The sequence below is a fragment of the Hylobates moloch genome, unplaced genomic scaffold, assembly GCF_009828535.3.
Source record: "Hylobates moloch isolate HMO894 unplaced genomic scaffold, HMol_V3 SCAFFOLD_3, whole genome shotgun sequence".
NCBI classification, from domain to species: Eukaryota; Metazoa; Chordata; class Mammalia; order Primates; family Hylobatidae; genus Hylobates; species Hylobates moloch.
In genome coordinates, this window is record NW_026652278.1 from 20,999,326 (window position 1) to 21,027,308 (window position 27,983).

General features: G+C 39.4%; 2 protein-coding genes across 10 annotated transcripts in view; one reads left to right on the top strand and one right to left on the bottom strand.

Annotated features, from left to right (window-relative positions):
* VTI1A (vesicle transport through interaction with t-SNAREs 1A) overlaps positions 1-10,792 on the bottom strand; it is a 464,597-nt gene extending 453,805 nt beyond the window's left edge. For 2 of the 7 annotated variants that reach the window (XM_032177843.2, XM_058436018.1), the window contains exon 1: positions 10,193-10,787. In XM_032177843.2, the coding sequence (XP_032033734.1) occupies positions 10,193-10,286 (94 nt within the window). In that variant the 5' untranslated portion in view covers positions 10,287-10,787. Of the gene's footprint in view, positions 1-10,192 lie in introns of all 7 variants that reach the window. The other 5 variants (XM_032177827.2, XM_058436017.1, XM_032177811.2 and 2 more) reach the window with 4 other exon arrangements.
* On the top strand, positions 10,725-27,590 carry ZDHHC6 (zinc finger DHHC-type palmitoyltransferase 6). Of its 3 annotated transcripts, none has more exons than XM_032177875.2 (11): positions 10,725-11,076; positions 12,013-12,493; positions 14,057-14,148; positions 15,639-15,798; positions 17,300-17,461; positions 19,489-19,542; positions 23,424-23,591; positions 24,608-24,649; positions 25,365-25,510; positions 25,600-25,646; positions 26,983-27,590. In XM_032177875.2, exons 2-11 carry the CDS (start codon positions 12,227-12,229, stop codon positions 27,084-27,086), a joined length of 1,242 nt encoding a protein of 413 aa, XP_032033766.1. In that variant the 5' UTR covers positions 10,725-11,076; positions 12,013-12,226; the 3' UTR covers positions 27,087-27,590. The 3 variants fall into 3 exon arrangements, with proteins under 3 accessions (XP_032033766.1, XP_032033758.1, XP_032033773.1); XM_032177867.2 differs by having other exon boundaries at positions 10,725-10,958; XM_032177882.2 differs by having other exon boundaries at positions 10,725-10,958; positions 15,731-15,798.
* The last annotated feature ends 393 nt before the right edge of the window (positions 27,591-27,983 follow it).

A 27,983-nucleotide genomic window follows, 5' to 3' on the forward strand; every position in this document is an offset into this window, starting at 1 on the left:
ATAGACATTCTTAGGTCCTGTTTTTATTTAATCTTGTGGCTTCTTACACTTTGCTCCTCCCGTCCTGTAACTTTCTCCTCTACTGGCTCCCATGGCACCCTGATCTGGTTATTCTCCTGAACGCTCACTCCTGTCTCATGGTCCTCCGCTAGGCATTGTATTTTTCAGGCCATCTTTTAACTGCTGATGTTCCTTGGAGTTCAGTCCTTGCCTTTCTTATGACTATCGTCTATGTCCCTGGGCAATTTCATCCATTTTAAAACTATCATATTATGTATTTATGGTCCTAAATCTTTAATGCTGATATATTTCCAGGACTTCAATCCTTTAATCCCAATGCTTATGCCCATCTCCACCAGGCCCACCTGGCAAACCTCTATTCAAAACTCTCTTCAGAAATCATCACTTCTTTGAAGGCTTTCCTAACCCAACGTAAGAGTTAATCACTCTCTTGTACATAAAATATTTATAACTCTTATGTAATCCTAATGATTTATCCCTCACATGAACAACCTTTCAGCTTAGGGGCTCTGGGAAGACAAGAACCATGTCTTAGTCATCTTTATATTCCCACACTATAATGAGCTTGGCATATACAATCAGTTTTCAAAAAATTAAGGTAAGTTAAATAAATAATGCAGGACACAGCAAGAATTTGTAAAAGAAGCTATGCTACTAACCACCTTGGTTTCCCTGCCCCCTCTCCCATTTAATCTTCCTAAAATTTGGCTTTGATGGATCAGTTGAGCTTAGCAGTTAAGGTCCTCGACATTTCAGAGCCGAGCATCCTTTCCAACTTTATTTCCAACTACAAGCTTTCTAGTATGCAGTCTACAGACAGACTGTTCATTGCCACCCAAACAAATCTTGTTTTTTTCTTCTCTAAATCTTTGTTAAGCTACCATTTAGGGTTATTTGGCTGAATGTGACAGAAGTGATTCTGGCTAAACTAAGCCAAAAAAGATAATTTGTTAGGATAATGTGGGGTGGCTCATAGGATCAATGGACAAAAATGAGCCACCCAGCTTGGGAAAGACAAGTATCAGGAGTAGCTCAGGGTACCAAGGGAATAGGAACTTACAGTCTCTGCTAAAGAAAAGTCTTGAGCAGCTCTAACTATTCTCTTTCCTTGGTTCATTCTGATCAAATTCCTGGCAAAAATTCTATGAATGTCCTTGCTTGGGTAATATGTTCACCTCTTGACCTACTGAGGGCAGGGCAGCCTGTCAGTTCTATCAAGAATGGAATAAGGGGGTTTAAGTAGTTCCTCAATAGGAAATTGAGAGATAGAATGAAAGCTGCTGGGCGCAACAGATGCCCACTGCATCCATTTATTGCAACCTCTTATAATATAGTCTTTGCCTGCTTCTGTCTGTCCAAACCCCACCTATCCTTCTAGGCGAGGTCCTGAGACATACCTCATCTCCCTTGAATTCCCAGAGTTCTTTCCTTGGCTCTAGAGGGTCCAATGGTCATTAAAAATTAGGTTCTGCAGTTTCCTCTTTTTTTTTTTTTTTGAGATGGACTCTCACTTTGTCACCCAACCTGGAGTGCAGTGGTGCAATCTTGGCTCACTGCAACCTCTGCCTCCCAGGTTCAAGTGGTTCTCCTGCTGCAGCCTCCCAAGTAGCTAGGACTACAGGCATGTACCACCACGCACAGCTAATTTTTGTATTATATTAGTAGAATGAGGTTTCACCATGTTGGTCAGGCTCGTCTCAAACTCCTGATCTCAAGTGATCCACCTGCCTCGGCCTCCCAAAGTGCTGGGATTACAGGTGTGAGCCACTGCGCCTGGCCTGCAGTTTCCTCTTCAGGCTCGTTGCCGGCTCCTTGACAAAGACTGACAAATTGTGTCCAATCTCTGTATTTAGCATAGAGAGCTGTACATGGTAGGGGCCACTAAGTGCTTACAGAATGAATGAATCAGTCTTAGCACGCAGCAACATACTTATTACTCACAGAGAAACTGAGGGGGAAAAAAAGCTCATTTTACTGAGGACTGGGGCAAATCTTCCCATTTGAAATGACAAATTTCCCTTTATGAAAAAAATAATTAAATTGGGATAGAGGTGGAGTTAACACAATTAGATCATTTTCTTTTCATAAAATTCATTTTCGTGATGGTGCTGTCAGAAATAATGATGGAACTGAGACATTCTTTGATTGGTCCTTATAGTGTTCCTCATGTTTTTAAGAAGGCAAATCTTAAAAGTGATGATGTAGGGGTAAAGTATGAGGAAGGAAGGAACGAAGGAAGGAAGGAAGGAAGGAAGGAAGGAAGGAAGGAAGGAAGGAAGGAGGGAGGGAGGGAGGGAGGGAGGGAAGGGGAAGGGACAAAGGAAGGAAAGGAACAAAGGAAGGACAGGAGGGAGGGAGGAAGGAAGAAGGGAAGGAGGGAAGGGGGAAGGGGGAAGGGGTGAAGGGAGAAGGAGGGAAGGAAGGGAGGGAGGGAGGGGAGGGGGTGTGGGAGGGAGGACGGGAGGGGAGGGAGGGGAGGAGAGGGAACTGAACTAGATGACCTTGGAAACATCTATCAACACTAAGTTTTGGTAACCTGGCAACATTTACATGTAATTCCCAAAAGAGATTCATTCTGCCCACCCCAAATGACATCCCCTTTCAAATAACATGTACCTAGGATTCAGACCTTTGTAACTAAGGCTGTCATTAATGTATGTGGTGCTCTGTGTTTAACATTATTATAGTCAATCCTTAAAACCACCTTTTTGAGGTACTATTACTATCCCTTTCTCAAGCCATTAAATAAGATCAGAGATACTAAATTATTTCCTGAAAGTTCAACAACTAATAAATAGCAGAGTTGGAACTCTAATGGGGTGGGTCTGTTGTCTTGAACTGAGCTCTTAACTGCTATATGTATTATATAAAATATACTATTTAATATATAAACAAAGTCTCCCACTGTTTTTTTTTTCAGCCTATAAGCTTGATAAGTGCTGATGTACATACACATAAGTCTTAGCATAGTATGTATGATCTTTTCTTTCCTACTCAATATATTTTTAATTAGTTTTTCTTTTAGAGACAAGGTCTCGCTCTGTCACCAAGGCTGGAATGCAGTGGCATGATCATAGCTCACTGTAACTTAAACTCCTGAGTTCAAGGGGTCCTCGCATCTCAGCTTCCTGAGTAGCTAGGATGACAGGTGCATGCCACTATGCCCAGCTAGTTTTAAATTCAATTTTTTTTGTAGAGATGGGGTTTCACTATGTTGCCCAGGCTGATCTTGAGCTCCTGGGCTCAAGTGATCCTCCCATCTTGGCCTCTCATTTCCTATTCAATAGAAGTGCTTAGTGCTGATATACAAACAAGTCTTTGCATAGTATAATTCTTGATATTTACAGAAGTGCTTAATCAGCACAGAACAACCTCATTAAAGTGAAAGTGTCAAGGCTCACTTGAATTCAGTTACTTGTACCTGTCTTTGTGCAATGTAGATATGTTAAAATAAAACTAGCAGCAGAAATTATGTAGGTACTTAGAAATGTGGAGTCAAACCACTAAGAGAGGAATAGATAATTTTTAAATGGGTATATTACTGATGCTACCCTGTGTAACGTGGTAGAGAATGGTCAGTGTTGAAATAAAGCAATTCTAGAATGATCTATCTGATAACGGATGAGAGTTGGAGATACTAGTATGAACTTGTGTTTAACATACTACATATACAAATGATTACATATGCAAATGCTTATAGATATGTTCACATACCTGGCTTAGTATATACATGTGAATTTCCTTGCTTTGTCAGCTGAGAGGTTCCAGAAGCAACAACACCCTAGGAGTAATGCGCACACCTAGTGTCCAGATCTTGGATTCTAATGCCCTTCTTTAATTAAAGGAAACAGGATTCCTCAGAGAAAGGGCTGATTCTAGCACTGAAACAGGAAATAGAGAAGATGATCCTGGAGTATCTTATGCTATCAGAAAGCAATATAGTCCTTTAAAAAAAGGAAAGAAAAGAGCCAAAATGACGGGGGTATACCAAAAGGACACAGAAGCCAAATGAAAAAAAAAGGCTCCGAAATGGTCAAAGCTAAAACAATTTGAGCAACGCGAAAATAAAATAGTATTGGAATATAACACAAAGGATAAAATAGATATCTGTGAGCCCACACTGATGTAAATGACTGAATAAGTAAATAAATGAATAGATAAATCTCTCTTACATGAAAGAATTACAAATAATTTATGTAATTACTTGGCTTCAAGGAGGTAGAGCATAACTCTCCACTCCTTAAGTATAGGCTATGCATATATGATTTTCTTCCAAATAGTATGGAAAAGGGAGGGAAAGAGTAACTTTACAGTGGAGAAACCTGGCAAACACTACCTCAGCCAGGTGATAAAGGTTAACATCAGTAGTGATAAGTCATGTTGACAGTATGTATTCTTGATATGTGGTGAAAATGATGTTTTACCTCTGTGGTCCTCCTCCCCAAAACCCAGAACTCCAATCTAATCATGAGAAAAACACTGAGCAAATCCCAGTTGAGGGAACCTTCTAGAAAATATCTGACCAGTACTCTTCTAAACTGTAAAGTCATCAGAAACAAGGACAGTTTGAGAAACTGTCATAGCCATGAGGGACCTAAAAAGCCATAAGTACTAAATGTTTTATGGTATCCCAGATTGGATCCTGGAATAGTTAAAGGACATTAGGTAAAAGGCAACAAACAAACAAAACAAAACAAAATCTGAATAAAGTATGACCTTTAGTTAATAATAATGTATCAATATGGGCTCATTAGCTGTAACAAATGTACCATATTAACATGATGTTAATCATAGAGAAAACTGGGCATGGGGTATATGGGATTCTCCGTACTATCTTTGTGATTTTTCTGTAAATTTCAGACTGTTCTAAAATAAAAATTTATTAAAAAAAAAAAAAACACTGAAGCCATTACTTAGGTTGACTAAATTGACCAAATGTATAGACAACATACAGATAAATATATAGATCTATAGACGCATACACACACACACAATTGTTTATATGAATGTATATTATTCAAAGATGAATACAACTCCGTAAATGCTTAACTTTTTTTTTGTGTGTGTGTGTGTGTGAGACAGAATCTCACTGTGTCACCAGGCTGGAGTGCAGTGGCGCAATCGCAGCTCACTGCAACCTCTGACTCCCTGGTTCAAGTAATTCTCCTGCCTTAGCCTCCTGAGTAGCTAGGATTACAGGCACGCGCCACCAACCCAGCTAATTTTTGCATTTCTAGTAGAGACGGGGTTTCTCCATGTTGGCCAGGATGGTCTCAATTTCCTGAGCTCATGATCTGCCCGCCTTGGCCTCCCAAAGTGCTGAGATTACAGGTGTGAGCCACCGCGCCCGGCCCTAAATGCTTAAATTTTTTATGAGACATAACTGGGACATCAGTAACTGCTAAAGACTATCTTCCCTGTAAGCTCAATTGAAAAAGTTGGACCTTGCCCAGCAGCTCAGGAAGCTGATTTTGAGGTAGCCTGAATCCTAACAAGGAACAAACTATTGCAGCAGTGAGTTCCTGAATCAGGACTGGAACCATCCCTTCAACTGTAACCCTCTAGAGCAACAGAAATATAATGCAAGTTACACATGCAATTTTAAATTTTCTTGTAGCAGCATTTTTTAAAGTTTTTAAAAATAAAAAACCTTAAAGAGAAACAAGTGAAATTAGTTTCAATAATGTTTTTAGTTTTAATAATATGCAACTGCATATATCTAAAATATTATCACTTCACAATGTAGCAACAGCCACATTTCAGGTGCTCAACAGCTACATGTAGATATTACAGCTCTAGAGCCAAATATATTTTAAGCAAACCACAGTATTCATGAACAAAAGCCAACTTTTCTGAATTATTTCACTGCAACCACCTTGCAAAGGCAAGAATCACAGAAGTGTGTTTATGCCTTCATCTACATGTGGCCAAGTCTAGATGGTCTAGACAATCCTCCAGAGCTTGGCATAACTAATCCACTAGACTCAAGCACTTCCTTCCGGAAAGGACACCTGCCTTGTCTGAAACCACTTTCACTTCTCTCCTCTGACTGCCCCCCTGGGATCCTGAGTTCAAAGCCCAGTTCCAAATTCATATCAAAAAGGCCCTAATCACTTAACCTCCTTTCAAATGTGTTCATCAAGAGAAATTTACCTAATTCTAGTCTAGGAACAGAAAGGAAGCAAGAATTGAAGTGTAAGATTTAAGAGTTCAATTAACATGACAAAGTCTGAAGAGCGGGGTCCTAGCTAATCTTACCAGCTGTTGTCTTCAGCAGCAGCAGTAATATCATTAATGGCTAGTATATCACATGTTTTCTCTGTGTAAGAAGGGTACTTGTGTGTTACATGTTTTATTTCACTGATTTTTACATTATAAGGTTGAAATTATTACTCTCTCCCCCCATTCTACAGATGGAGGAGACAGGCCTAGAAAGGCCAGCCATTGTCCATGACTGCACATCTAGTAAGTAGCAGAACTAGGGTTCTAAACGGATCTGATGTCATGTCTGAATCTGAGTCATTTTGCTGTAATACTTTCTTGGTACAATTCTGAGGACAGCCATAAAGTGACAAGATTCACAACAGATCATTCTCTCTCTGTGAATGGTAAAGTAAGCAACTAATTGCAAAAAGACTACTTTAAGATTCTTCAGGAAGCCTACTTCATGTAACAGAATCTTTGCACCAGAGGAAAACATTCCTCACTTAAGAATTCACTCCCATCACTAGAGGAAAAGGAACTTCACAATAAAGTACTAACTGTATAGTTTCTGCTCATCCCTTTTCCTTACTTTCCCACAGAACCGTAATAATTAAAAAAACAATTTTCAAATATAGTGCCATAGGGTATTAAGAAAGAACTCACCCATCTCAGTTCAATTACTAAATTAGTTAAGATTCAAACACTTTAAGAGCAAAATCTCTTTATTGTTTAAAAAATATCACAGAGTAATCAGATTTCTTTCTTAAAATAAAATTTTTAAATGTTCACTCTTCTGCTCTCTTTGGAAGCAATACTTTCATACATTGTAACATGCACAGCACAGAGTAAAATTCATTTCAATAGATCTATCCACTCTACTTGAATTTAAGTAAGTTACTATGTTGGGGGAATTAACTGCTTTGGCTGGAAAGTTTGCTCCAATTTTTATCCTTCTTAACTCAAGTAAATTATAGTTCACCTCCTCTGGGTCACTTTTAGCTGAACATCGCACTCACTAATGATGGCCAGAGAGAGAGATTATAATTACTTGTCATCAAACTATTTTTGCCATGGTTATATATATTAATGTCTGTTAATCTACAGACATACATCTGAAATTCATAACTACATGGATATATTTTTCATCTTTTTCTATTTATCAACTGGAAATAGATTTAAAAAGGGGCATGCACAAGTCATTCTTAAGAGGGCAACTGCTGCATTTTTAAGAATTATGATTAGGCCAGGTGCGGTGGCTCACACCTGTAATCCCAGCACTTTGGGAGGCCCAAGTGGGCAGATTGCATGAGCCCAGGAGTTTGAGACCAGCCTGGGCAACATGGCAAAACCCCATCTCTACAAAAAAAAAAAAAAAAAAAAAAATCAGCCAGGCACAGTGGCTTGAGTAGTCCCAGCTACTCGGGAGGCTGAGGTGGAAGCAGCCTTGAGCCGAGAGGGAGAGGTTGCAATGAGCTGAGATTGCGCCATTACACTCCAGCATGGGCAACAGAGCAAGACCCCGTCTCATAAAGAGAAAAAAAAGAATTATGATTATACAATAATACAAGTCAGTAAGCATTTTTCCAGAGCCAGCAATGCAGTCTCCTTTCGATTGTAATGTAGCTCCTGTGTTTGGGCCTTACATAATACTACAGCTAAGGAGAGGCATAGTTTTTTTTAAATTTATTTATTTAATGAGATGGAGTTTCACTCTTGTCACCCAGGCTGGAGTGCAATGGCGCAATCTCGGCTCATCGCAACCTCCACCTCCCAGGTTCAAGCGATTCTCCTGCCTCAGCCTCCTGAGCAGCTGGAGTTACAGGCATGCGCCACCATGCCCGGCTAGTTTTGTATTTTTAGTAGAGTCAGGGTTACTCCATGTTGGCCAGGCTGGTCTCAAACTCCCGACCGGCCTCCCAAAGTTTTGGGATTATAGGCATGAGCCACCATGCTCTGCCCACAGTTTTATTTTTAAGGTACTGAATTCAAAAAGTTTCCTTCTATGTGTTAAGAATTGTTACATTAAAATATAAAGGCAAGAAAAAAATTGTAACATGATCTGTTTTCTTGGAAATTTACAACTTTGCATCCAAGGATGATTTTGTTACCTTGCAAAACAGCTTCCCAATACAAAAGCTAATAACTCAAAGAAATGTTTCTACTGCTAAAACAATTACAGTTAAAAATGAGTAAAACTCTAACTGGAACCACAAGTCCTGATACTCTGAGGGTCTGGGACTCAATTCAAAGGAAGTAGTCTCCAATAATAACAAAAATCAAGATGATCTCAGGCAGTGGAGAAAAGCAGAACTGAAGAGAAGAGGCGAGGTGATGTATCATGAAGAGATGAGCCCATCAGCCACTTTTGACACAAAAATCTCTGAGGCAGCAGAGCTTGGTGGTATATACTACCTTGGTTCTCTCCTCTTGTTCCCTTACTTGGACTCATAAACCTCTTTAAGACATCATCCATCTCCTCCAGAACTAACTGGGGACTTCAGGAGATGAGTGGGGTGTTAAGTTCAGAGATCCTGGCTTCAAGCAAATATCCCTATTAACAGAAAATAGGTGAGGGAAGAAAAACAAAGAAATAAAGGAAGAAAATTACTTACAAACACGTAAGTTTTGGGGGAAGTAGGGAAAGGGAAAGAGGAATGACAACTTAGGTCCGGGAGAAATTATTGCTAGTACCAGGACAAGTGGGCAAGTGAAGTGCCCACCAATATGCAGATTAATGAGCACATCCCCCTTTCTACACTTTAATATCCTGGAACTAGGGTAGGGACAAGTCTGGCGGCCAGATGATGGTTCAATTTTCCTAACAAAACTACACAAAAATGTAAAACCCTTTTCTGTAATTAACTACTCAAGATAATCCCCGAATCAACATTTTACAAACCAAAGTTACAAAAGATCGTATTTATATTCGCCTGCTCATTCACTTATTTTTCTGAGTCCCTAATGAGTAAACGCCAAGGAAATCAGACACAGCTCCCACTTTCACATAGTTGCCAGTCTAGCATACAAAATAAGATGTGCTAAAATACAAAAGCAAACACAAAAACAAAAACATTTCCAGATGGGAGATGTGAAATTTTTTAAGTGTGAAAAATTATCTTGTGCCAAGTTTTACATAAAACTGGGTTGGTTATACAATAAATCCCCAAGAAGGATGAGAAACAAGAAATGGGGGTGGGGGGTATGAAAAATACTAATGCTAATACAGCAACTACCACCACCAAAAGGCGCTTTAAATATGTTATATAAATTTAATCTACCTAACAACGCCATGAGAGAAGTACAATTTCCCCCCATTTACTAAGAAGGAAAGTTGAAAGAGACGAAGAAGTCTGCTTAAGAGGCACAACTTTTATTTTATTTTATTTTATTTATTTATTTGAGACGGAGTTTCACGCTTGTTCCCCAGGCTGGAGTGCAATGGCGAGATCTTGGCTCACTGCAACCTCCATCTCCCGGGTTAAGAGGCACAACTTCTAAGTGACAGAGGTGGGATTTGAATCTAGGCACCCTGATTCTTACCTCTATTTTGCCGCATATAATTATAACAATATTATTACTAACACAATAACGCCGCTGTAGATTGTAGATCCATAAGCTACGTACTTTCATTCATTTTCTTTGAATACTCACATCTCTATAATTTACAAACGAAAACATTAAGACTCTTTAGACGTTAAGAAACGTTTCCAGGTTATACAAGTTACAAGGAGGTGGAGTCGGGATTCGAACTCAGATGCCTCAGATTCCGAAGGCTCTTTTCACTGCACCCCACACTCGAACTTGACTCCTTACCCTCAACCAAGCCAAGCCCTATCCCTCCTGGGAACAGCCGGCACCACCCACTCCAGCCTCGCGCCTCACAGACACACTTACTCGGGCGGCGTTCCACCGCCCGCACCCTCCCAGCTCTCCCCAGCACCCTCGCCCAGCCGGGCAGGGCTCTCACCAGGCGGGAGGCGTGGGACCCTCGCAATCTTGCTGGTGATCTCTGCAGTGAGCACTGCGAAGTCCTGCTCGTAACCTTCGAAGTCGGACGACATGGCGGCTCCGGAACGAGTGGCCCAGGCCAAAGCCTAGGTCAGGGAAGGGGCCTCGAGGGGCGGCGAGGGGCCCCGCGGCTTAGGAACCCCGGAAGGTGCCCCCGAGAGCAGAACGGAGAACCGGGGACAGCTCTCAACCCAGCCGCTTCCTGGTTGTTCGTCGCAATCTCGGTTCTCCGGAAATTGGGTTGCGTGCGTGCTTTATTTTCCGCTCCGACTTTAAAATAAGTAAGTTCGCTAAGGAAAAGCGCCCCAACTAGTGGCCCCCCAAAAAAGCGTATGAAAATATGCAGGTTCTGAGGGATCATTAGAAGCGTTTTTTTTTTCTCCCCCTTCGTGTTCTGGGAATCGGTTCCGGATCCACACGCTACAGGGCACAGGAGCTTGCTTCCGGAGGGAGGTTTGAGGCGGCGAACCTCCGGAAGTGACAGTAACAGAGACTGCGCAGGGGGCCTGAGCGGGAGAGTCCTAGCGAGGGCGCTGGCCGAGAGGTGCTCGGCTTGTAGCAGGTCCCGCACTCCAGCCTCTCGCTGCCGGGGTTTGCTCTCTGCTGGTCCTGGACTGAGGTGCCCATGACAGAGTCATCCAAGGAGGGAAAAATCTGTTCCGGGTGAGCCCAGGCCGCCCCGGATATGCGATGGCTGAGGAGCAGACACCAGGGACCACACTGAGGTGGGAGTCAAGGCAGGGAATATAAGCACGATTTTGGTGGTCTTTGTCCCACTAGAGTGGGAGCAGGCTCTCCTGAATGTTGAGACCAACTTGGCTTACCAGGATATTTCTTCCTTGGGTGAGGATTTATTTCTAAGCCCTCTGCTCCATGACTCGGGCGGGAAACTGAGGCACAAGTCAACAGCGTCTGCTGCGTGGTAGTCTGTATTATCCATGTAGCTCAGATCCTCTTCCAGATCTTGAGATCAGTCCAGGCAGAGATGCCCTTCCACAAATCTCTCCGGAGCTCGCCGCCCTGCCTTCCGTTTCCTTCGCTCCTGGAGGCACTTCCTCTTCTTTCTTCTCTCGAATCTTCTAATTCAGGTTCTTCTCATATACTCTTCTGGTCATAATTTCACACACACCACACACACTCTCGCTCCCTCTCCTCCCTTCCTTTCCTTGCGTGCTCTCTTTGCTTTCGGTGTCGCTCCTTTACTTTTGGGCCAAATTGACTGTTCTCTTGATGTTTGGGTGGCGGGGTGGGGGAGACTGCAGGCAAATGGCATAGACCATGTCTGACTCACACTTGGCTTAATTCAAGACTTCATAAGAGGCAGCTTAGAATTTCATAAAGGGAGTTCGTTGACTTGCCTTCTATCCTGGTTCACCTGTTACTTGTGACCTTGGTCTAATTACTCAGCTTCTCTAAGACAATTTCTATTCTATGAAGAAGGAAATTGAATTAGATCAACTCTAAGGTCCTGATTCTCAGTTCTAAAATTCTTTGTCTTCTCAAACTATTCACTAAGCGTTGGATGGTGACAGTCCTCTGATAAGCGAAGAAGGAATAAAAACAACTATTTTGGAATCATGTATCCAGTTTGCATGCCATTCAAACTTACTTTGGATAAGTCAAAAGTAATTCTTTTTGACATTTGACAAGATATGCATCCCAAAATGTAGTGCACTTGTGAGATGCTGTTGTGTAGGTGTTTACTGTAGTTAACAAGTATCATATGCAATAAAGGTTTTGTTTTGTTTTAACTGAACTTTCGCATTTTGTTTTCTTTAGGTTGGGTTTCAGACCAAGATACTGGATTCTCCTAGTTAAGATAAAGAGCTTTGGGTGCCTGACAGTGAAAATGGTGTAATCTGCGTTAACAGTTCACAGCTTGAAGGCATGACAGTTAAAGAACACACATGGACTTGTGGCACATGGAAATGTGCGCACAGAAAAAGGAAATCTATAATTCTTTAAAAGTAGGAAGGCATTCTTCCTCGCCAAAATGGGTACATTCTGTTCAGTTATCAAGTTTGAAAATCTACAAGAATTAAAGAGACTGTGTCACTGGGGTCCCATCATAGCCCTTGGTGTTATAGCAATATGTTCTACAATGGCCATGATTGACTCTGTGTTGTGGTATTGGCCCTTACATACAACTGGAGGAAGTGTGAATTTCATCATGTTGATAAATTGGACTGTCATGATTCTTTATAATTACTTCAATGCCATGTTTGTCGGTCCGGGCTTTGTCCCTCTGGGGTGGAAACCGGTAAGAAAGATTCTGTAAGACAATGAACTTTAATGATAATCATATATTTGGTTTTTGCCTTGTCTGCTAACCAATAATACCAAACACAGCCTACTGTTTGTCCTCATAGAGACTAAGTATATTACTCTAATCACTGATCATTTAGGTTTGGAGGCTTTATTTCATATCTGAACACATTGATCCAAAATAGCATTTTCCAAAGCAATTTTATTGAATATTTGCTCTGCATTAAAAAAAAAAGATGGAGGTGGGGTGGAGGTGGGGTAGGTTCATGGTCAAAAGTTTAGAAAACATCACATGTCATACACAGTGAGGTTTGGCTGTAGGACCTTTTTTCATGTAATACGTTAACATCCCTTAGAACTGAGAAAAACGCTTTAGAAACTGCTGGTTTAAATCATAAAGTTTTAAAATCATTGCACTGAAAATATAACATTGGGAAGTTTAGTTCAAATCCATTTATAGCTTAAAAACTAGTGGGAAATTTATGCTTATGAATGTCCATGTTTCCTGCTAAGGGACCACACCTGATGGCTTGTCAGAAAGGCAGAATCTTGGGCTCCACTTCAGACGTACTGAATCAGAATCTTTATTTTAATAAAGTGCCCAGGTGATTCTTAGGTATATTAAAGTTTGGGAAACACTGGTGTATATCATGTGCTATGTACTATTCAAAATGAGTACAGAGGAGGGTAAGACACAGACGCAATTTGAATTCTGAAAGAGCTCATAACCTAAGCAAGAAACAAACGCACTTGTGCAAATCACTAAACTATAAAGTAGAACGTGATGGGTGCTGTTAAAGTTAGAAGAATTGAGTGTTTTTAGTTGGGGACCTGAGGGAAGAGTGGGAATTTCCAAAGGAGATGGGGAAGAGGGCATTTCCGGTTGAGAGAATGGTGGGACCACATATTCAGAAACTGGACAGCCCTGTGTGACTGGGGAAAAGATTATGTAGTGCAGAGACAGCTGAAAGAAAGGCAGATCGTGACAGCCTTAAATACTTGAGAAATTGTAGACCATAGAAAGTTTTAGGGGTTTTCAGGCAGAGTCTGACACAGTCAGAGTTGTATTATAGGAATATTATTTTGACAATACACGGTTTGTGCTAAAGAAAAACTACAGTAAAGAAAACTAGTTAGGAAGTGATTAAAATGGCCCAAGAAAAGGGTGGTGACCGGGGTAATGTCAGGGAAGGAGCAGATTTCAGTAAGAGTATCAGCTCATGCTTAACTCCTCACTCTAAAATACCTGCTAAGTTGTCAGCTACCTTTTTCTGAACTGAATCCACTGAGATTTGGGGAAAGTAGAACCAACTAGTGACACTGAATTTAGGTGGAGCACAAGGAAGAAAAATTTAAAAGGACTTCTGGGTAATTGGGAAAGTGATACTGCTCTTACCAGAAAACTCTTATTTAAAAATATTTTAGCTCAGATAAGAGGACTGGAAATGCAAGTTAAGATTCCCTCCTTCCCCCATCGCCCATAAAAGAAAATCATACCTTAGGAATCATACTTATGTTCAAGTATCTGATGCATTTTTGTTTCTGTTTTGCTGCCAAGGAAATTTCTCAGGATACCATGTATCTCCAGTATTGTAAAGTCTGCCAAGCATACAAGGCACCACGTTCACATCACTGCAGAAAGTGTAACAGGTACCTGTCTTTCTTGCTGTTCAGGGAGGACTGATCGACTAATTACTGATGTTTTCACTGTTGCTTCTACTACATCAGTGCTACTTCTATTCACTGCAAGGTTACCATATTATAAAAAATACTGTCAAATACTTGTGTCCATAATCGCCATTTTGTACTTAAATTATCTAGATAATAAATAGATTGAATTCTTCTTTGTTACAAGTGAAAAGATTGTCCAGAAAAATACAGATTTACTTTGCCTCTTGTCCTACAAGAACAAGGGAAAAAGTTATAGCTTAAGTTTGTTTCCGTATATCAAGATTAATTGTGTTAGTCAGCTGCCGTCTGGACTAACTTTAGAATTGTTCTGAGTCTAAATTATGAGGGAGATCTGCTTTTCCCATTACTTATTGACAAACATTTATACTTTATACAAATCTAATAATCCAGGTGCCTATTATCACAAATGTTTTAATTTCAAAAACTTAGAAGAAAACTGACTATTAAAAATGTGAAATAACCTGCGACCTTTTTTATTGAACAGCTATAATCACTGATTAGTAAGAAATTTAGAGAACCGTTGAAAGCAAATAAAGTTTTGTTTGACGCCAGAACACTGTCTTCTATCAACAGTAAGGAGGCCGGGCGCGGTGGCTCACGCTTGTAATCCCAGCACTTTGGGAGGCCGAGGCGGGCGGATCACGAGGTCAGGAGATCGAGACCATCCTGGCTAACACGGTGAAACCCCGTCTCTACTAAAAATACAAAAAAATTAGCCGGCCGTGGTGGCGGGCGCCTGTAGTCCCAGCTACTCGGAGAGGCTGAGGCAGGAGAACGGCGTGAACCCGGGAGGCGGAGCTTGCAGTGAGCAGAGATCGCGCCACTGCACTCCAGCCTGGGTGACAGAGCAAGACTCCGTCTCAAAAAAAAAAAACAAAACAAAAAAACAGTAAGGAACAGATGCACGGCAAGACTTTGCTTATAATACCATATCTTATATTCTGGAGTTAGCTTGCTTAGCTCAGAGATCCATTAACTAAAGGATACTATGAGAACAGGAAGGAAGTTACATGTGTCTGTTTGAGCCCATTAACCCCAATGGAGGTTTATAAGGGATTTGTTGAGTCTCTATTGTAGGTCACTTGGGTCGCTACACTTACAAACTAGAAGAAAACCAGGAACCATGCTCATTTCTTCATAATGAGCATTATAAAGAGACCCTCTTTCAGTGGGTCACCTGACTTCTTTAAACAAATACTTGTAGCTGACATCTTTTCCTCAGAAGCTATTAGAAAGCCTGCCCTTTCCTGTGCCGTTTAGAATTTAAAAGGAGTCACTGTTCATAGTTTAAAAGCTCATAAAGATTTTTCTTTCTGTTCCATGAAGTATAATTCTCCCATAGCTCATGGACATGCTGGATTCCTATTTGCTTGATCTTTTGAAGACCAAAGTTATTTAAAGTAGACAGGATTTTCTGCCTCATGTTTTATGTAAATTTTTCTTGTTAGATGTGTGATGAAGATGGACCATCACTGTCCTTGGATCAACAACTGTTGTGGTTACCAAAATCATGCTTCGTTCACACTGTTTCTCCTTTTAGCACCACTGGGTTGTATCCATGCTGCTTTCATTTTTGTGATGACTATGTATACACAGCTTTATCATCGGGTAAGTGAAAATGAAAATGTTTTGTTATAAAATCATCCATGCAAGATTAAATGGTAGTTATCAACATTTAAGAGGTTCCTTTTGGAAATATGCTTTCTGTGATTTAGTTGGGAAAATAGAACTTTGTTTTACTGGTATATGGGTTCCTTTTTAGAAAGCATTAAAACTTAAATTTTAAGATGAGGAAAGATTATTTGTTCTGAAAACGTACATGCTGTAGTTGAAGCTGATAAATATTTTAGTACTGTATATGTAATTGTTAGACTTCAAACTTAATAGTTATGGAAAGAATAGAAGAAAAAAAGACAACCCTAGTGCTTCCTACTTCCATCCCGTTCATGTGGCAAGTTGTAGTTCTTTGTTCATTTCTGATTCTAGTGCCCTGGAAGGTGGCTCATGGAGCAGATGCACACCATAAAATATAAACAGATTAAACTAGCAAGAGATCAAGTTGATCTATGGGCAAGTAGTCATGAGATAAAGTTCAGGGGACACAAACAAAACTCCCTAAAGAGGCCTTGAAAGTAAACGAGAGACACACACCTGATGGGACTGCCAAACTGGAGAATCTGTCCTTTGGGGAGGGGACAGCCCATGTTTGATCCGCCAGCTTGTGGTGTTTGGAAATTCTAGCCCAGAAAAATCTGAAAATCTGAATTTTTATGTGAAATCTCTTGATTTTTAAATGTTGGCACCTAATTCTGAATGTTGAAACATTATACAGGCCAGGCAGCACACATCTGTGGCCATATTTGGCCTGCATTTTATCAGTTCTTCATCACTGTTTGTAAAACATGAGGGAAGAAACAACTGAATCCTAGGCAGCACTTGTCACTGTAGAAGAATACTGTGGTATAGAATAGCAAGAGAAGAGAAAAGACACAGTTCTGGTTTAGATTAGTGTCTATTGTTGTTTATGCATGTTAATGTTGGTAAGGTCTCCTTGACACTTTCTGAGGAAACAACAACAACAAAAAGTAACATTTGAGAAAACTAAGAATGATATCCTGCACGTCGGTCCGAGCTCATTACAATATTAATTAAAAATAGCTGGCCCAGCACAGTGGCTCATTCCTGTAATCCTAGCACTTTGGGAGGCCAAGGCGGTGTGGATCACAAGGTCAGGAGTTCAAGACCAGCCTGGCCAATCTGGTGACACCTGACTCTACTAAAAATACAAAAAATTAGTCGGGTGTGATGGCACATGCCTGTAGTCCCAGATACTTGGGAGGCTGAGGCAGGAGAATCGCCTGAACCTGGGAGGTGGAGGTTGCAGTGAGTTGAGATCTCGCCACTGCACTCCAGCCTGGACGACAGAGTGAGACTCTATCTCAAATAAATAAATAATAAATAAATAAAATAAAATAAAAATAGCTGTGTTTGCTTTGGCCACAGGGCCATGTTGTCATCTCTTTGATCCAGTTGTTTTACATGTCACAGTAGAGTCTGACCAGTTACCATAACCAAACATTTTGTGTGTGTGCTATTGTTGTTGCGACAGCTCTCCTTTGGGTGGAACACGGTGAAGATTGACATGAGTGCAGCCCGGAGAGATCCTCTTCCAATTGTTCCATTTGGATTAGCTGCATTTGCTACCACCTTGTTTGCCTTGGGATTAGCTTTAGGAACAACCATAGCTGTTGGGATGTTGTTTTTTATCCAGGTAAGCATCTCAATTACCTCTAGTCAAAAGTGTCAAGTTGTTGGGACTGATTGAACAAGAAAGAGATAAAGACTGTATTTAAGTGTGCGGTATGAAATGGAAATTATTTTCGTTTCTTTCATTTGGGTAACTAATCTCCTCTGTATTCGTCAGATAATTTTGATTTAATTTTGCCAGAATTTCTGGGTACTGATTTAGTTTTTAAAATGTTAACTTCAAGTTAAGTAAGTTCTGGAGCACTTCAAAATTGAGAGAGCTCTTCTCACCTATACGGTCTCTCTTGCTCTTCACATCCACCCCAGTAGAGGAGTCTTACTGTTTTCCCTTCCCGACAGATGATTAATTCATTGATTCTCAAAAAGGTTAAGTGACTTACCCAATGTCACCCATTCATGCACTTGGTAAACCTTAATGTTATTTTATAATAGTATATATTTAATAATAGTAGTAATCATAATATAGCTAACATTTATTGAGCACTTATTATGTGTAAGGCACTGTTTTAGGCACTTTACATGTATTAGCTCATTTAATCTCCATAACAGCCCTATGATAAAGATGCTATTTAATGCCTACTCTGATGAATCACTTTGCTAATTTTTAAGGCTGCAAAAATGAAAATGAAGAGGTAGCTGCCCTTACGAACTGACAGTTAATATTAAACAGTTAACTAATACAGGGCCATATGTACATCATAGATTTATGTGCACAGTGCTATGAGAACACAGAGGAGGAGGACCTGGCTCTGAAGGGACCAAAAACCATTTTTTTTCTTTTTTGAGACAGAGTCTCACTCTGTCGCCCAGGCTAGAGAACAATGGTGCGAACTCAGCTCACTGCAACCTCCGCCTTCCGGGTTTAAGCAGTTCTCTGCCTCAGCCTCCCAAGTAGCTGGGGTTACAGGCGCCCACCACCACACCGGGTTAATTTTTGTGTTTTTAGTAGAGATGGGGTTTCACTATCTTGGCCAGGCTGGTCTTGAATTCCTGACCTTGTGATCCACCCGCCTCAGCCTCCCAAAGTGCTGGGATTACAGGCGTGAGCCACCACGCCCGGCCCAAAAACCATTCTTATGACTTACTGCATTCACGTAATTCATTCATTCATTCATTGAAGGCCTACTGTGGGCCAGGTATTATGCTAGGCCCTTGGAATATGATGAGGACTCCTGGGCCAAGGCTGTTTATTTTGTTGTTGTTGTTTGTTTATTTGTTTGTTTGTTTGTGACAGAGCCTGGCTTTGTTGGCCCAGGCTGGAGTGCAATGGCACGATCTCGGCTCATGCAGCCTCCACCAAGGCTGTTTCTAACATACTACACTGTCTCTCTGAAGGCACAGCCAGACTTTGAAGGAACTCTTGGTTTTAAAATAATCTGGTTTTGTTTATACTTTATTATCGTCTACTAGCCTGGGACCAAATTCTTTGAAAAATTTTCCCCAATGCCTCTAATTTACAATTATATTAGAAATAAACTAAGATCCTATAATATAAAAGCCTGTATATGTGGAATCAGTCATATCTAGGAAAATCAAATAATAGAATAAAGACTGAATACGTTCATTATTTTTAAGGCAAGTGAGACATTGAGGTTGACTGAAATGAATCACTGTTACTTCTCATAAATAGATTAATTATAAATTTAAAGTTAGTTAAAAATAGTGATAAAAGATTTTAATAGCAAATTATAAGTAAGCACTGATTCAATGGATTATATCAATGTTTTATTAAACCTTGCTCTGAAAATAGTACTTATAACATGAAGTTTGATTAACATACTAGATTCAGATTTGATTATGGGTGGGTGTAATCATTGTTACAGAGAGGTACCGTACCATGGTGCAGTAGTTAAGAACAAGGACTTTGGAGTCAGATGGATGACATGGTAATTGTGGTACTTAACCTCTGTTATCCTTGGTATCTTTGTCTATGGAATGGAGTAATAAAAGCTATCTCAGAGAATTATGAATATGATAATCTTAAAGGAACCAAGGTCACATTATTAAATTTTACTATCATTTAATTTCCAGATGAAAATAATTCTCAGAAACAAAACTTCTATTGAGTCATGGATTGAAGAGAAGGTAAATTTTAATAATTGTTTCTTCAATATTAAAAAAGTATATTAATAAAGGACTGGTAAAATCCTGAATATTAATAAAGTCTGTTATTAGACCCGATTAACGAAAAGTGCCTGAAAGTGAAAACGTGGCTGCCAAATGCCTACCGTAAGTCATTTGCATGCCACATAAAAGGTGAATATAGGAAACATTTTTGTTCATTCTGTAACTCCCACAGAAAGGTGCTTCTCATACACCCTGAGTGGTCGCAGAGGCCTAAGCCACACGTCAAACCATCTGTTCGTTATCTCTTAGACTAGAGGAGAAAGCAGCCCATTTGGAAAGGAGCTTCCACCCTACCAAGCTGCCATCAGGTTTTTCTCAGTGTTTTAGACATTCACTGAAGCTCCTAACATTTTGCTCGTCACAGACCTCACAACGTCCAATACTTCATACTGTCCATTGTGATTCTAGCGTGAAACACAAATCTGACTACCCTGCTCTGTGTTTAAAACTTCTCAGAGCCTCACCATTCCTGTGGCAGGGGTTGAAACCCAAATACCTGCAGGGTCTGGGCAGATAACGTCCATGAAGGGGAGCAAGCCTGTATACCAAGGAATTGCCTGGCAGACCAAGCTGATTGTTGCCACAGGGGAATATTCACAATTTCCAAATTACAAAATAGGGAGAAGAATAGCATTGTTTTATATCTTTACAAATCTCTTTAGTATCTGACTTAAGAGAAGATGGTTGGATTCTCACTTCTGCATTCAGTCTGTTGAGATATGTTGCTTCGATCGAAGTATGTGAAGATCTAGCCTCACACAGATAAGTAGGTAGAAAAGGATAGAATATTTTAATAGGCCTTTTACATGATAATAGTGGATGTTCTTCCGTATTACATTGAAAACTTGACAAGTGATATTTCTTATCAGTAAGATTTTTATACCTTTTTATTTTAAAACTCATCAGCCTATCTTGCTCTTTGAATGAATCTTTTACCAATATGTGGTTTTATGTAACATCAGGCATTGGTCATTTGGCAAATACTAGTTTACTGGGTTATGTAGATTTTCCAAAAGTTAAACACCTTTCATTATACAATATCCCAAAATTGCATTCACTTATATCAATATATCATTTTTATGAGAAAAAAATCCTTAAGTATTGGAAAGCTGTCAGGCTCACAGTGGTAGATACAAGGTTTTGTTTTTTTTCTTGTAATTCTAATATACATTTGAAAGCCTTAATTTTTTACTATCAACCCATACTGTCAGTCATTTCCCTTGAAGTGACTGCCTGACTGTTCATTTTTGAGAAAATGTTCACCAAGTACTGAAGTCTGAATAACCTTAGTTTGCTATATTACTCATTCTTTCAAATAAAAATAGTGTTACATTAAAAAAGCTGGCTCTACAGCTTTTGTTAGCTTACAGCTTAACACCTATTTTCCTTGAGATGATCATTCTACTTGGGCACGCTTTATGTATACTTCTCATTTTGTCACACAGACTGTTAAAAATAAAGGACATCTCCTTGAGAGTTGAGATTTAATATTTAAAAACAATTTTTACTGCTTCATCAAGGACATTCTTACATGAAATTGCTCATAATGACTACCAACACAGTTTGGTGCCACTGCCTTGGTTTTTGCTAAGATGCCAACAGTTTTATTCACTATTGCAAATGTCAACACAACAAAAAGACAAATAACATTTCAGTATTATTATGAAAATAGCTTGGCCTTGCTGACCAGCAAGAAAAAGTCCTGAAAACTCAAAGTGATCTATAAAGCATGCTTTGAGAACCACTGATGTACAGGTTGAAGTCTGAGCTTCTTAGCTTCTACATAAATAAGACCTTTTATGACTTCTTTTTTTGTTTTCTGGCGACGGAGTCTCGCTCTGTTGTCCAGGCTGGAGTGCAGTGGCACAATCTTGGCTCACTGCAACCTCCACCTCCTGGGTTCAAGTGATTCTCCTGCCTTAGCCTCCCAAGTAGCTGGGATTACAAGGTGTATGCCACTATGCCCAGCTAAGTTTTGTATTTTTAGTAGAGACAGGCTTTCACCATGTTGGCCAGGCTGGTCTCAAACTCCTGACCTCAAGTAATCCACCCGCCTTGGCCTCCCAAAGTGCTGGGATTATAGGCATGAGCCACTGCACCTGGCCAACTTCTTTTTATCTACTTCTCCAGCCTCGTTTCCTACCCTTCTCTACCATGTCTCACACTTGATACTAAATTACTTATAGTTTGTACATCTTATGCTTCTGTATCCTTGCATGTGTTGTTTCCTCTGCCTAGAATGCTCTTCCCTCTCTTTTTGCCTGATTTCTTGCTTCTCAAGACTTAGTTAAGGTATTGTTTCTCCCAAGGACCCTTCCTGGATACTCCCTAGACTTGGCTAAGTACTTTTTGTTTCCTTTGTTCCCTTTTCCCATAGCATCTACCACATCCCTTCATCACATTTTAACATACAATATTGATAGAATCCTAACTTCATTGAGTGTTTCTGTTAGGCAAAGACATGTCTTAGTCATTTTATAAATTACTCTTATATTTAACAGTTTTTCTTTGTAAATAGCCTAGATCTCTTTTCTTTGAAATTCAGTCCATTTTGAAGACTCTGAAGCTTTGTTTATAAAAAAGGAAATGAAATTATTCCTTACTTTCTGGGGAGGATGGATTTATATAACTTAATAGATTCATGTGCATCATAGCTTAATAATTATTTTAGTAAATAGTTAACTTTAATATCACTTAACAAATAATTGCAACATTTTCCATAAAACATTGTCCCCTGATAATCAAATATTTCAAAGTATCATTTCTAATAAGTATAATAAATATCTTGACATTAGATTAACTTTTTTTTTTATTTTTGCGGATGACCAAGGCTGCTTATAAGCCACCATGCTACATTTAGAAATTACCTCAGATGAGATTGAGTATGCTGAATGGTATGGCCATAGACTAGAAATTATTTCAGAACGGGCATTTTATTGCTGAGTAAAAAATTCAAACAAATGACCATATTAAATTTATAGGAAATTTATAGAAATTACCAGACACTATATACAACAAATTTGAAGGGGTTTGTACACTTATTGTTAAAATAAATAATGTATCTTTGTACCACTAGGTGTCAGTGGAACTTAAGAAATCCAAAGCCAGTTTATTTCCTTAAGTTAAAGCTAACAATTTAAATGCCTGGAATATAATTTATGCAAGCTGAATAGTTATGTACATGCATAACATGTACATATAAATGCATATATAAATGAGTTATGTATACATGTGTGATAATATAAAAAAAGAAAGAAGATCTTCTGTATGTATCTGCTAGCTTTAGAAAGTGTTTTTCATAAAACAACTCTCCTATTACACCTTTCCTGGCCATTCCTGTGGACATCACTGCCATCCAGGATACAACTGTTACCCTCTGATACAACTGTTACATTCTGGTGCACCCCACAGAACAGTTCTATCTTGAATAAAACAGTTCCATCCTGAATAAACCCTTACCTTTCTCCTGAATCTGTTTATCAGCATCTCTTCTATGTACCTGAATTGTTTGGTATTGCTGAACAACCAGGAGCATTGAGGACTTTTTATATATGAGATAAAGTTAGCTAACTCTTTTAATAAGCCTTTATGAGTGCTTATTCCTAAAGAAACCCTGTCAGATATTTCCTAGGTAATCATGTACAAGGTTGGTATTCTATATCAAGTTCTTCCTGTACTGTGATGAAGTTGTCTATTGCTTCCATGTACACTAATAATACAGTGAGGAGGAGGTATTTTTATGAATGCTAGAAACTTGAGAAATAAGTGTTCTCAATAACATATTACTGAAGGCCACTTAGACAGAGGCATCTACCATCTTATATCTTTGTTACCCACAGGCTAAAGATCGAATTCAGTATTATCAACTAGATGAAGTCTTTGTTTTTCCATATGATATGGGAAGTAGATGGAGGAACTTTAAACAGGTATTTACGTGGTCAGGGGTCCCTGAAGGAGATGGACTTGAGTGGCCAGTAAGAGAAGGCTGTCACCAATACAGCTTAACAGTGAGTATTTTTGTTCAAATAGCCCTTCCTTTTTGCCTCACCCTCTTTCCCTTAACTCCACCTCAACTCAAGTGACATTTTGTAGTAAAGTAAGTAATACGAATGTTTTCACTATGTCAAAATGAATCTAATAATTCTAAAGCACTCCTTGTATCATGTCTCTCCCTTTCTTTCAATATCTCCTTAACTCTCTATACCTGTGAGATAAAGTCCTGATCCCTTAACATAGTTTTATGAAATCTGGCCAAAAATTACCTTCCAACTTACAGTATCATATGAATTCCTTATACATTCCTGTCACCCAACTTTGCCCACAATTTTTTCCATCTTATATGACCTCCACTCTATCTAAAATTATTAAGACTTGTTCCAATCTTACCTCTTCCATAAAGTCTAACCTACCCCCATAGACTCATCTGAATGTGGCATTTAATCACATACTACTCTGTGGTAGCTCATGAAGTCTCATATTTTTATTTAATTCTGGTATCTTATATCTGTAACTTCGTAAGATTCTAGGACAGAGATCATGAGTTATCTTTATTTCTCCTATTATGTCTAATATAGTGATATTTAATAGTAGCTATGTCAAAGTTATAATGATGACTTTATTCATTGATTCGACTTCATTATTAAATGTTCTTCATTATTCATTTGTAGTTTGTCTGCTATGTCTCTACAGAATCAGTGAATCTCAGTGTTTTCACCTGAGAAGCTTCATGAGGGCAGAGAATATATTCCCTGATCCCTGGGCCACAGTAAGCACTCTAGGAGTATACACAGATGAGGACATTAGAGAGTGAATAGCAAGAAGAAAACCTCACTCTCAGCCTCTGGTTCTTAGCATAGGGCCTTTTTTCCATGCTAAAACAACCTGTGGCCTTTAAATTATCAGCAACTTGAAATGCTGGGAAATTGGGGTTTTGCCATATCACTCTGACAGTTGATGAGGAAAGGCTATTTTTCAACATTGAGACAAGAGACTTCATTTTTTTCCTTTTATTTCTTCCAAACAGATAGAACAGTTGAAACAAAAAGCAGATAAGAGAGTCAGAAGTGTAAGTACTTCTTTTGCAGTGGTAATTTTTTTTTTCTTTTGTTAGGCTCTGCACTTCTGTACAGTTTTTTTAATTGACTGACTAGAAACCAATTGTTGGCCTTTATTAAATAGTATTCCTTAATACATTTGTTGAAAATTGATGCAGTTAACTTTTGTTTTTATTTAAATAACTGGGACTAGAGGTTGGGAGGAATTTAGTCAATTTATATTGCCAACATAGGAAAATAATTATCCTCAATACAGCTCCTTAATGTGAAACCTATCCTTACAACTATGTTGTTGGATATGATGGCCACCAGCCACATGTGGCTGTTTTATTTAAATTTGTTAAAATTAAATCAATTTAAAAATTCAGTTTGTTTGCATTCACTACATTGTAAGTGCTCACTCAGTAGCTACATGTGTCAAGTGCTGCTGCATTGGATACTACACATATAGAACATTTCCATCATGGCAGAATATTCTTAGCCCTGTTCTAACTTTAATTCTAGCTATGGGCTTGAAAAGAGGAGTAAGAAAAGCCTTTAGAACAAGAAATATTAGTTGCCTCCCAGGGAACTGGGTGGATGGGGAACTGGGAGGTTCCCCTAGAAGGGGAACTAGAAGGCTTGTCACTGGATATTTTGGATCTCCCTTTAAAATTTGAAATTCAGACTTAAAACTCAGATATCATGGGTGAATATTTAAAGGTTTCTTCTGATCACTGATGACAGGTTCGCTATAAAGTAATAGAAGATTATAGTGGTGCCTGCTGCCCTTTGAATAAAGGAATCAAAACCTTCTTCACAAGCCCCTGCACCGAAGAGCCTCGAATACAGCTGCAAAAAGGGGAATTCATTTTAGCCACAAGAGGTTTACGGTAAGTAATAGGAAGTACTGCATTTCTTCTTCAATGACAAAATTAATATCTAGCCTAAAAAATTAATTTTCATCTTTTAAATATTTCAGATACTGGTTGTATGGAGACAAAATTATTGATGATTCCTTTATAGAAGGTATGGAAATGGAAGGGCATATTTAAAGGACAAGACTATTAGCAATAATTCCAAATTTTACAAGAATAACTTTTATAAACCAATCATGCCTAATGCATTAGGGGAACTGCATAGAAGGGCATATCACTAAACAACAAAAGGAACTTCCTTATATATATCTCTATGGCTCTTGTATTTTTCAGGTCTTTTTAATGATAGCTAACATTTGAGCTCATAACTTAACTATGTGACAAGTACTTGTATAAGTGCTACCCTTAAGGTGTAAAAGTCCCCAAAAGACCTCGGAGGTAGGCACTATTATTTACATTTGATTGAGGGAACTGAAGCACAGAGAGGCAACTTGCCCATAGCTATGCACTGAAAACAGACGGAGCTAGGGCTTAACCCCAAGCAGTCTGACTCCACATTCTGTGTACCAAACCCCTGTACTATTTGCTCCCCCAACTTTGATGAGCATTTCTCTTAAGTTATTATAAAAACCGGTAGATTGAAACTTTGTGTTTTTTTTTTTCTTAAGTTTTATAATTGTTTCTTTTTAAAGTAAAGATTAGCTCGGGATGTTCTTTAAAAAACAGTTGGGGTTAATCATAAATTAACCTCTTATGACGGCCGTGATATAGAAATGTATATGTTAGGCCAAATGTGGTGACTCACACTTGTAATCCCAGGACTTTGGGAGACCAAGGCAGATGGATCACTTGAGGTCAGGAGTTCAAGACCAGCCTGGCCAACATGGTGAAACCCTATCTCTACTAAAAATACAAAAATTAGCCAGGCATGGTGGCGTGCACCTGTAATCCCAGCTGCTCTGGAGGCTGAGGCAGGAGAATCACTTGAACCCGGGAGGTGGAGGTTGCAGTGATCCGAGATCGTGCCACTGCATTACAGCCTAGGTGACAGAGCAAGACTGCATCTCAAAAAAAAGAAATATATATGTTAGAAAAAAATCTAAAAAGGAAATTTACAAAGGCTACAAGAAGATAGTTCCCCGGAAAAGACATAGTGTGATGGTGTGCCAAAAACACCTTTCCCGATCGTACACATATAAGTAAACACCCATACCGAGTTCCCCCTGACTCCAGTTAGGAGCTGTCTTTAACCACGTTAGTCCCTATTCTGGATCATCAAATTTGGGAAATACCTGTTCCTAGCTTGTTATGAACATTTAAAAACCTTATTTTTTTTTCCCCTTCAAACCGTGCTTATAAAACATAGCAAAGGGGGGAATAAAAGTCTAACTAAAAGCTTATTAATTTGAGTAATAGGACTTACTGCTTTCAGTAATGTCACTGTCATCCATCAGACTATTTCACCTCAATTTCATTTTCTCCCTCAGGTGTTTCAAGAATAAGGGGATGGTTCCCTAGAAAATGTGTGGAAAAGTGTCCCTGTGATGCTGAAACAGATCAAGCCCCAGAGGGGGAGAAGAAAAATAGATAGCTGCTGTTAAAACGAAATTATCCTTTAAGTCTGCTTAATTACTTGAAAATTGTACATATTACTAAAGAATTATGCAATGAGCCTACTCTGGTTAAGATGTTCTTTTCCTCAAAGGTGCCCTAGTGCCATGATTTAAATATTTTTATTACCATTTTGAAATGGAGAAGCCATTCTGCATATGCCTTTGAATTCCTGCCCCTCTTTACCACCTCTTCCTCCCCCTCAAAGGAAAAACATTTCATCCAAGTAAGTTAATGGCATTTTCTGTAGGATTTTCTTATGCACTGCACACTCTGGACCTCACCTGCAGATACAGTTCCCCCCTTGCCAGGAGCATCTGCATGTGGTACTTCTCTTTTCCCTCAGTTGATATTTCTTATATGATATTCTAGATACTATTGAACTCAATTTGTCAGATTCAGTATAAGCTCAGATTTTGTTACCTGTCTTTTAATAATGCAGATTTTGTCAAATCAAATAAAGATCAATGGATGTTCTGTATAATCAGTTTTTACCTAAAGCATTTTTCTTTTTGCTGACTAAAAAGGTTCATCTTAGTTCCTTATGGAAAAACTGCTCTGCTGCCCTGTGGACAATTGGCATCTTAAAACGTGGCTTAAGACATGACACACTTGCTTCAATATATTAACCCTATTAATGGGATATTGCGGTCATAGTTATGGCAGCAGATGGCAGCGGTGGCCTGAGGGGGTTGAGGGGGAGCCGTGATAGGCAGGAGCCAAGCGTAGCCACAGCTGTCCAGCCGTGGCTGTGGACCCGTGCATCCCTGTGCTCTAGGGGGCCCAGGGGAAACCCCCCCTCTCCCCCACCAACCTCTTGGCCTCTTCCTGCACCTGGCACTCGCTCTGGAGCAAAGGTGAGGCCAAGCCCGGGTAC